At 50.3% G+C, this 10,568-nt stretch overlaps 1 protein-coding gene across 2 annotated transcripts; it reads left to right on the top strand.

Annotated features, from left to right (window-relative positions):
• Positions 1-112: 112 nt before the first annotated feature.
• znf687a (zinc finger protein 687a) lies at positions 113-10,234 on the top strand. 2 transcript variants are annotated; one of them, XM_084471771.1, is made up of 11 exons: positions 113-144; positions 640-2,724; positions 3,130-3,385; positions 4,008-4,219; positions 4,308-4,495; positions 4,590-4,766; positions 4,895-5,057; positions 5,249-5,479; positions 7,628-7,731; positions 8,627-8,729; positions 8,819-10,234. In XM_084471771.1, exons 2-11 carry the CDS (start codon positions 661-663, stop codon positions 9,446-9,448), a joined length of 4,128 nt encoding a protein of 1,375 aa, XP_084327897.1. In that variant the 5' UTR covers positions 113-144; positions 640-660; the 3' UTR covers positions 9,449-10,234. The 2 variants fall into 2 exon arrangements, with proteins under 2 accessions (XP_084327897.1, XP_084327898.1); XM_084471772.1 differs by lacking the exon at positions 113-144 and adding an exon at positions 463-517.
• Positions 10,235-10,568: the final 334 nt, after the last annotated feature.

Genomic DNA, 10,568 nt, shown 5'->3' with positions numbered 1-10,568 from the left:
GCTTTAGCGGGCATCGGCACAGTAGCGATGCACGACCGATAGGGTTCATCTGAGCTCATACGACCGTGGACCAGTCGCCCAGTGACGTTTAACTTCTGCGCCAGAAAGTAAAAAAAAATAAGCAGGAAACAAGTCTGCTAGCAGGTAAACAAAGTTTTATTGTCGTTTCAGTTAGTATAATGTATGAACGTTTGCTACATATATGTTACACGAATTAGAAACACGCAACAATAATACAGCGGGGACACCAAGATATTAAAAAAAGAAGGCAAAGTTGAAATAAAACGAAATCCAGCTAAGCTAAAGCTGTGGTGGCTAACCAGTAACCCACCGCTCTAACGTGTCAGGCAGTGTTGCCAGATTGGGCAAGATTTCCCGCCCAATCTGGCAACCCTGGCTGCAGCGCGCTGTAGCCAGTGTTGCAAGATTGGGAAGGAAATCTGGCAACACTTGTGTCAGGACTGACATGACACGCTGAGCCGTGTCCACATAGCGCACTACTACGTCTAACGAATAGGTACGATCGAGACGATCCTGTTTATTATTTTAGTTTCACTTTAGATTTATTTGATTAGAAATGTTAAAAGTTACCTGAACTTACTATTGCGTGCATTTAGCAAGTTGTTTGTACACTTTCAGGTCTCACGCTTTTTGCAGGTAATGGGGGATATGAAGACCCCCGATTTTGACGACTTGCTGGCAGCGTTTGACATTCCCGACGTTGATGCCAAGGAAGCTATTCAGTCGAGTCCAGAAGAGGACGAGGAGCAGGAGGGGAACTCGGGTAAAAGCAGAACAGAGGACGGTAGTCCGTCTAGCTTTCCGTGTTCGCCAGCTTCCCAAAGCAACCCCCCAGTAGTCAGTGTAATAGTGAAGAATAGAGTCAGGCCTGAATCCTCTGGAGAACTTGATAACACCTTCACAAACGATACCAAACCTTCGATTGGTAGCACAGACAGTTTTTTTATTTGTGGATTAGACTCTAAACACGAGGGCAAGTTAGGCGAGCCTCTTCCTGCTTCCCAGCTGAGCCAGAAAGCACACAGTGACCCCAGAAGTGGACCTCAGAAGTCCAATGGCTTTGAGGGATCAGGCATCAAGTCTAAGGAACAGGCCAACGGTGACCACTGGTCAAGTGATTCTGCTTTGCCCTCTAGTGAAGAGAATGAGAGGGGACTAGCTCAAATAGAATCTCTTCGACATACAACTGACCTCATGAGCAAGCTGAACCCACTCTACCCGCAGTCGTCAATCATCTCTGAATGCTCTGCCGTCCTACCTCCGACCTCATCAGCTTCCACACGCTTTCTTCCTTTGAACCAAAACCCACCGCCTCTTTTCAAACACAAACTACAACAGAAGCCGGGCTATCATCACAGCACACAGGCCCCCGGTCCTACCCAGGCCGAGAGTACAGGAGACGGGTTAAGGCACATCATTCAGTCCGATGACGAGGATTCAGAGCCTGATTTAGGAAGCCCACTAGTGATTCATGAAAGCCCAGAGCTGCTGATTACCTCTCCTCCAAAATATTCCCAGGGGTCCATATCCCTGAAGCAGCGTTGCTCTCCTGAAAAAGAGTCTGGTAAACATCCAGGTGCTCCTCGACTCTCCTCTTTGCTGACGTCCTTAAAACCTGAACTTCGTCCCAAGAAGCAGCCGTCCACATCTAGTACTCCTCCCTTAGTCTCCCAGCAACCACAAGCACACATCTCCACTAACCAGAAGGGCTCCACCTTACAAGAGGAGGAATACCCTGAGCATGTGATTGATGACAGAGACTCTCCCGAGAGCCCACCACCCGATCAAACGGGCTATGTGATCCCCAAGAGCAGCCCCAGTCCAGTTCAACCTGCCTCCTTCAGCCAAGGGCCCTGTCTGGACAAAGTGGAGCCCATGGACAGTGATTTAAGTCAGGACAGCCGGACAGGGGGTGTCAATAAAGCTGATGGGGATAAGATGGAGGTTGAATATGAAGGGAAAATGGATAAGGAGAGTCTGACAGCAGACTCAACCACTGCAGCTCTTGTGTCGACCACTACTGCAGCCACAGGCAGAGGGTCATCTCCTTCCCGCCCGCTGAAAGTCAAAATCAAGATGGTGAAAACACCTACGGGCACCATCACGAGGACTGTGACCCGACCAGCGGGGAAAGGCAGAGCCTCTTCTAAGGCAGCAGCGGTCTCCACACCACCAACACTCCCACCACCGGCCGCTCTCACCAGCAAGCCCAAGAGCGACGCATCCCAACATTTTCCGAAAAAAACAGCAAAGGGCGGCGAACTCCCGGCCACGGCGTCAGTGCTCCAGGACGCCAGCACGGCCATGTTGGTGGCCGCCAGCAAGGTAAAGAGCAGCAAAGGCTCTGCGGACACCAAAACAAAGGTCTCCGCGGCGGCCGTCAGCATCACCAAGTCGGCGGCGCTGCCCACCATCTCCTCCTCCCCAAGGTTCAGGTCAGCGGGCCCCGACCTGCGCAGCCTCGGCCATAAGACTCTGACCAGCGGGCTGGCGGTGTCCTCGCCCGCCGCGCTCCAGCCGCCCCAGGGGAGCAGCAGGCCCGCCTCCATTGTGAACAACACGGGGGCCATCATCTCCAAGAGCCAGTCCAACCTGGTAGAGGCCTTCAACAAGATCCTCAACAGCAAGAACCTGCTGCCAAGCTACAAGCCGGACCTCAGCTCTCCCCCGCCCGCCGAGTGGGGCCTGCCCCTGCCCACACAGGTAACAACAACCCCCAGTGGCCTCCATGACCTTCATATACACTGGATTAAAGACCATTCAAGTTAATCTGGAAGTCAGTCAAGTTCTGATTATACACCAAGATCCTAGGGGCTACCCACTGAAAGTTCAATCACAAAATAAAGAATTATTAGACTGTTGATTTCTGATTATGTTCATTTAATTTGTGGTTGATTAATGAATGCTTAATTATTTATATTAAGATAATTTATTTACAAGAACAGATACAAATTTTTGACTTATTTGAATTTGGAAAGTGATAGAAAATCGTGCAGGATTGGGATTCGGTTTAATTAGTGTTTAGAACATGACTGAAAGTTACAGAGTACGAATCAGAGTGTGCCTCCGTCACCGTGTCCAACCGGGAGGGCTCTGCCCCTGCCACAGGGCTACCGCTGCCTGGAGTGCGGCGACGCCTTTGCCCTGGAGCGCAGCCTGGCGCGGCACTACGACCGCCGCTCGCTGCGCATCGAGGTGACCTGCAACCACTGCGCCAAGCGGCTGGCCTTCTTCAACAAGTGCAGCCTGCTGCTGCACGCCCGCGAGCACAAGGAGCGCGGGCTGGTCATGCAGTGCTCCCACCTCATCATGAAGCCCGTCACCGTGGAGCAGATGATCGGACCACAAGAGCCCGCCGCCGTCGGTCAGTAACACACACCCTCCGGGATACTGGAGACGGTCATCCTATAGGGCAGTAGGGGGGGGATGGGGGGCGATACGCCGATATACCGTCTCCCTTCCGCGTGCGATACGGGAATCGATACACTGGCGCCAAATATCGATGTATATATTTTAAAAAGAGTGTCTTTTTTTATGCAAAGAAGAATTAGACAGGAAATATCAGCCCAAATATCCGTGTTTTCATTAATAAAATAAGGTGCTCTAAACAGATTTCCCTGCTCCTCGAGGTGGCGCTCAACACATGAAGGAAACCTGAACGGAAGTTAACTAGCCAAAGACGAGGAACTGAAAACTCAGTTTGGATCATGAATAAAGACCAAAATCCAGCACTTGACCTTTCCACAGTCATTTTGTATTCATCGCATGTATCGTGATGTATCGTCATAGGATTGTCTAACAATATATTGATTATTGCAGAATCGCTGTATTGCGATATTATCGGTTATCGCGGGCCGTGTACCGCGTGTAGTATCGTGAGGTACCCTGTGATTCCCACCCCTATACTGCAGAGTAGTGTGGGACTATATACGGGGTGTTGGTCATTGTGAAATCGGCCTTCTTTGTTCTCCCCGACTCTTCCTCAGTGACGTCTTCCGCTGGGCCGTTGTCTTCTTCCACCCCGAGCGTCAGCGCCTTGGCCCCCGCCGTCCAGCCGCCGCAGGCCCCCGCCGACAGGAAGGTGGTGGGCGAAGCGGTGCAGTACGCCGCCAACAAGTGTCCCGAGTGCCTCGTCCAGTTCAGCAGCAGAGAGGACGTGGCCGCTCACTTCCAGGAGCTCAACCCGGCGTTCAGCAGCGTGAGTCCGCTCTACTAACGGCATGGCGGGTGGGTGTCCGCCTCACGCGACCACGCTGCTTACCTGTCCTCTTCCACACCCCCTCCAGCCGTGCAAGGAGTGCTCTCCCCCCATCCTGCTCTCCAACGGCTGCATGGCCAGCGCTCACCAGCGCATCCACAAGGCCCTCCCCCCCCACGTCTGCCCCGAGTGCGGCGGCACTGCGGCCAGCCAGGCGGCCTTCCAGACCCACCTGGAGGAGGCCTGCCTGCACTTCACCCGACGCATCGGCTACCGGTGAGCACCGCCGGTCCGTAGCAGGACACGAGTGGACAAAGACCCGGAGTGTTTCAGGCTGATGCTCTGTCTCCGTGTCCTTTCCCCTCCGCAGGTGTTCCAGCTGCCAGGTGGTGTTCGGGGGTCTGATCTCGGTCAAGTCTCACATACAGATGGCTCACTGTGACATGTTCCACAAGTGCCCCAGCTGCCCGATGGCCTTCAAGTCTTCCCCCAGCATCCAGAGCCACATCACGGCCCAGCACCCCACCCTCACCGGGGGCCAGCCCAAGTACACGCACGCACGCACGCACGCACGCACGCAAACGCACTCACACACGCACGGCTCCGCTCGGCTAGCCTTTGTGACTCCTGTCCACGGCGTTCTCAACAGGGAGCTCTTCTTTCTCTCCTCCGCAGGTTGATCTATAAGTGTGTGATGTGTGACACGGTGTTTACCCAGAAGTCCCTGCTGTACGTGCACTTTGACAGCCACCTGGCCAACCAGACGGTGCACGTGTTTAAATGCCCCGAGTGCCCCAAGCTGTACTCCCAGAGGACCTCGCTGGTGGACCACATTGCGGTAACGGCCAGCTTGGATAACATGTTTTCTCCTTTAGTATTTACAGAAATTGTATTCAATTCCAATTTTATTCAACAATGGTTTTTACACGGGTCCAAATCCAAAAGCACACGTGACAAAGTATCATCTCTCACCTCGCGAGTTGCCCTTCATCTCCACCTCCCTCCCCCACCTCAAACTCAAACCTCTAGGCTTCCCATAAGGCAGAGCCTCCCCCAGCCCTGGCCCCCGCCTCCCGGCCCCGAGCCCCCGTGAAGACGGAGAGCTCGGACGGGGAGGACTGGAAGGACGAGGAGGACGAGTACAAGGCTGTGAACGGCGGGCGGCCCCGGGCCCCCTCGGCGTGGAGCTGCCTGCCCTGCCAGACGCACTACGCAGAGCGGGAGCTCTACCTCGCCCACATGGCCCAGCAGCACGGCAAGGTCAGCTCACACCCCAAAGAGCCTCCCCACTGCACACTGTCTGACTTCTTTATTTCTATATAGGGCCCGGAATCTCGAAACCGTGGAATATTGCAGAATTTGCAAAATGTTCCATACTTTGGCTGAAATGTATAAAGAAATAATATCAAAAGTTGGCCTGATATTTACAAAGATGCCGTCTGAGAAGGCCAAGTCCTCTTAAAAACTATAAAATTAGACCCAAACTCGAACCAATATGAGCAAATTCTGTCAACCTATTGATTGATTGGACCCGTAAAAATATGTGTGATGACCACTTAAAGCAGGGATGCCAGGGTGAAATTGGGCAGCCAGGGGGCCTGATTTTTTTCAAGTAAGACCTCAGGGGGCCGGATTACACTTTCGAACTGAAAAGGCAAACACTGACTCAACACATGGATAGGTAGGCTATTTGAAATTATTCATGAAGGCCTGCACATCAAAAAGGAAGTGCATTGGCACAAAAATAGCCTCACAATGAGGCCTACAATTACATAGCCTAAAGCAGGACACAGTTACCCTCTAAAAACGTAACATTTTCCTATCCATGCAAGTAGCCTACATTTATAAATTAGAAAGGCAACAAAATAGACTAGGTGCCAACAAAACACATTTCCTATAAATAACACAAGTGTAATAAATAACACAAGTGTTAATTAATTTTATTATATTTATTGAAGGCTTGCACATGAAAACACGTCAATGTATAATTAGGCCAATTAAGGCCAGGCCAAGTAGGCCTAAACGAGTCACAGAAAGTAAGCGCCAGAATAAAGTAGTCCAACAATAGGCCATGTGATTGAAGATCCAGTAGGAATTAGTAAAACAAAAAGGTTCTTGAAAAAATAGCCACATATGAGCTAAAAACATTAAATTGGCTCAACAACAGATGAGGCACATTAACTTTGCCAGTCATCACCAGTCAACCCCAACCCATATTTCCACACACCCATATGCCTATGGCACTAGCCAGTCAACCCCAACCTCTTTTATTCCCTCCCACCCATATCACACAGGATTATGATAAATGGGGAGACCAGCCTACTTCAGCTACAGTTTACTTGTCAAAGCCAGACACCTTTTAACTTTCACCAGCTTGTCCATATCGGGGGACAGTTTCTGGGCAGTGGCTATTTTCATAACATCATTCAGATTTCTGTGCGTCAGGCGATTGCACACTTTCGATTTATTAACATTCATCACAGAAAAGGCCTGCTCACATAAGTATGTTGTCCCAAACATACTAAGTATTTTACCTGCAAAGGCCGTGAGCATTGGGTACTGTGGTGGCAAGGATTGATAGAATGATTAGATTGCAACAGATATCCAGCGTAGTTATCCTTCAACGGTGCGCAACACTGCAGTTCTATCAGTTCCATTTGGATCGCCTCTGGGACCTCGGAAGCGTCAATCGTGAATTGAGAGCGAAAAAGCGCCAAGTCCTTTTCCAGTTCAGTAAAAACCTTGAATCGATTGTCAAACTCATGCCTGAGTCCGGAAAGCAAGTTTGCGTACTTGTCCATACTCTGATGATTGATTGACAGGCTGAGATTTTAGACAGGGGAAATGGGCTGCATTGCGCTTGGAGAGCTGCGTCTTCCATAACGCCAGTTTACTTTGAAAAGCACGAACACTATCATAATACTCTGTGACGAGTTTGTTGTGGCCCTGCATAGTAACATTCAACACATTTAGGTGTTCGGTAATGTCCACTAAAAAGGCAAGATCCCTGGTCCATTCTGGGTCGTCCAATTCCACCACAGGCTTTCCTTTACCCTGCATGAACTCGGCTATCTCTGTGCGTAATTTGTAGAAATGTTTGAGCACTGCGCCTCGGCTCAACCAACGCACATCGGTGTGATAGGGAAGTCTATGATGAATGTCGTTTTCCAATAAAAAAGCGTTGAATTGCCTATGGTTAAGTCCTCTGCCTCTGATCAAATTCACAGTGTTAATAACAACATGCATGACTAATATTAGATCTCTGGTTATTGTCCCCCTGGTGAGTCCCCTAATAGTGGTCAGCTGGGGCTGCTCCGGGACGGGCCCTTAAAGGGTAGCCGTCCTGGTGGGATTCATTTGAAGACTACAACGCTGACCAGATGTATTTGTGTGTTGTTCACGCTGTAGAAGTTTCCATGTACCAAGTGTGAGGGTACCTTCACCACCACCTCCAGCCTCCGACGCCACATCAGGGTCAAGCACAAGGGCATGAACCGCGGCTTCCACTGCAAGTGAGTAGCCCACACACACACGGGCCTTATGCGCTGCCGAACAAAGTCCTCCAGTCTCTGGACGGGTTCTGTCATGTTGCAGAGAGGCGAGGAGCCTTACCCCTACCTTGTCCTTAACAGCTCTGGGGGGAAAATCCCTCCGAGCCACTCTGCCTACTTAAAGGGCCAGCAAGCCAAACCCTGATCCAATTTGTCAGTGTTACTAAAATAAGGCCCCGTCCACACAAAAAGGGGCTTATTTAAGATAATGACCGGCGACGTTCTATACGTTATCCCGCTTATTACACGGCTACTTGCCAAAACGAAAAAATAACTTCACACGCTGTGTCTTTGTACAATTACCATTCGTAGTGTTGATCAGCACAGAAATAGTCCAGCAAAGATGTTGCGGAGTGATACGAAAGACGTGAAAAAAATCCACTTTCCTTGACAGCGGTCATTATATGCTTAGCAACGGCCATTATTGAAAAATAATTCACCACCGGAAGTCGGGAAGGCCAGTGAGCAGAGCACTCCACAGCGTTGAGAAGAGCCGTGTAATAAAGTATCACAATGTTGGCCTTGGTTGTAACCATGGGGATAACAGCTCCCCCCACTCCTTCCTAGAACTCCCAGAACCAGACCATGCTTATCTCATAGTGTTGTACTCCAGCTGACACAGGGTCACTGTTTGACTGTTGGTCATGAAGTAGACATTTGTATACATTTGTATGCATACAAATAAATATGAAAAAAGAAGTGTGTCTTTGTAGATGAAGTCTTTGTTAACCATTGTGTGCAGTGACCTTGTGAGGCCCTTTGCACGCTGAGCAAAGGGTGCCCATGTTTTGCATTCTTCTTCTTATTTACATTCGTGGCATGCTTCTGAGATGTGTGTGTGTGTGTTTATGTGTAGGCTCTGTACCAAAGGTCAGAAGACCTTCAACAGCAGGGTGATGCTGGAGAGACACATCCAGCTGAGACACGGCACCGCTGCAGTCAGCCAGGACTCCTCACTGGTACCGCATCCTCTATCACTGTCATGAGCTCCCTGAGGCGCCAGTCTGTCTGTTAACGTGCCACTAATCCTCCTGTCCTGCGGCTTAAGGGCGCCAGCGGATTGGACGACAGCTCCTCTGAGCAGGACGGCGGCTCCGGGTGCGTCCCGGGCCGCCGGATCCCCCGGAGGCCCGAGCCAGAAGAGGCGGCGTCGGCGGCGGGCGGGACCAGCCCGGCCAAGAGGACGCGGCTCTCCATGGCGGCCGCGCCCACCCCCCCCGCCTTCCCCGAGTCGGGCTTCCGCTGCGCCCCCTGCGGGTTCACCACCGAGGACCAGGGGGTCTTCCTGGAGCACATCCCCCAGCACCGCACGGAGGGGGCGGCCGGCGGGGGCCAGCAGTGCCTGCACTGCGGCGCCTGCTTCACGTCGGCGTCCTCCCTGTCGCGCCACCGCTTCATCACCCACAAGGTCCGGGACGCCCCGGCGGACCTCCACCAGGGGCCCGGGGACCGGCTGGCCCCGGCGGCCTCCCCCGGGCCCGGCGGGAGCCACGAGGACCTCATGCTGCCGCCGTCGCCCGCCTCTCAGGGCGCGGCGGTGCCCGGGAGGGACGGGGAGGGCAGGCTGCCCTGCAGGGTGTGTGGGAAGAGCTTCGACAGAGCCAGTGATCTGAACACGCACTTCAGAACTCACGGGATGGCCTTCATTAATGCCAAGAACGCAGCGGAGAAAAGTTAAACGGGCCGTGGCAGCAGAGTGAGGTTGCAGGTTTAGAACGAAGTGCGTTAAAGCGAGGAGATGCAAAGTGCCTTTTATATGTCCCGGTCCTCATGTCTGGGCTACACCCTGTGCACTCTCTTAACCAACATTGCTACTGCGATTTTTATTTGAGAAACAAAAGTGATCATGATTGTAACGTCCACTCAGGATCTCCCAGCGAGCCACTCTGAAGTTTGATGGATAGATTTTGTACTCCAGATTGTTCTTTATTTCTGTCTTCACAGGCGACCACAATGTGACTGCCCAAACCAACTGTGATGTTAACTGTGTGACTGAATGTCATTGACAGCAGTGTAATGTGACATCAAGCTTAGTTTCTCTACTCATGAGGATTTTCAAAAATTACTTTTTGTTATTAATTTCCGGTTTGTACATTATAGGCAATTGCTACCAATTAATTTAAAGACCTTAAGTGCACAAAATGTAACAGATTGACTGTTTCTTTGGCATAGAGGGGGATGGAGGCGTGTGTGTGTGTGTGTTTTATGTGTCGGTTTTAATCGTGTGAATGTCTGCTGTAGTTTAGGGATTATTATTGTCCTATGAGAATACTTAAACCAACGCAATGTATATTTTGTGATTATTTGTATTCCTTCAACATGCCTTAAACTAAATGACAATGCATAACCTTGTATTTAAGCATATTTTCATGGATAAACAATTTGGATGTACAATATACACTGGGGAATGTACTTTATTACGTTATATAGACAGAACTTTCTCTCTCTGTCACTTCTATTTAACTGCCTTGACAACAAAATATGATTAAATGTTTTATTTGAACATTACATGTCGTGTAGGTCTTCTTTCTGTAAGTGTGTACATCATCATGGTGCATCAACTGTATTATAGTCTTTCACTATTATAACCATCTTTAACCTACAGTCTTAATTTTCCACATTTCACAGCTTCATACGTAGACCCATCAGTATTACCTTCCATTCAGCTACAATTTAATCCTAAATAAATATATATATAAATATTTTGATGAACTACTTGTAAATATAGAGTATAAAGATCTGTGGTCCTCGTCACAGTAGTAAGTGCTTAGTAGTGCTGCTGCTGGTTGAGCTGAGGG

Source organism: Micromesistius poutassou (genome assembly GCF_964030765.1).
Source record: "Micromesistius poutassou genome assembly, chromosome: 8".
NCBI classification, from domain to species: domain Eukaryota; kingdom Metazoa; phylum Chordata; class Actinopteri; order Gadiformes; family Gadidae; genus Micromesistius; species Micromesistius poutassou.
This window is presented reverse-complemented; position numbering and strand designations above follow the sequence as displayed.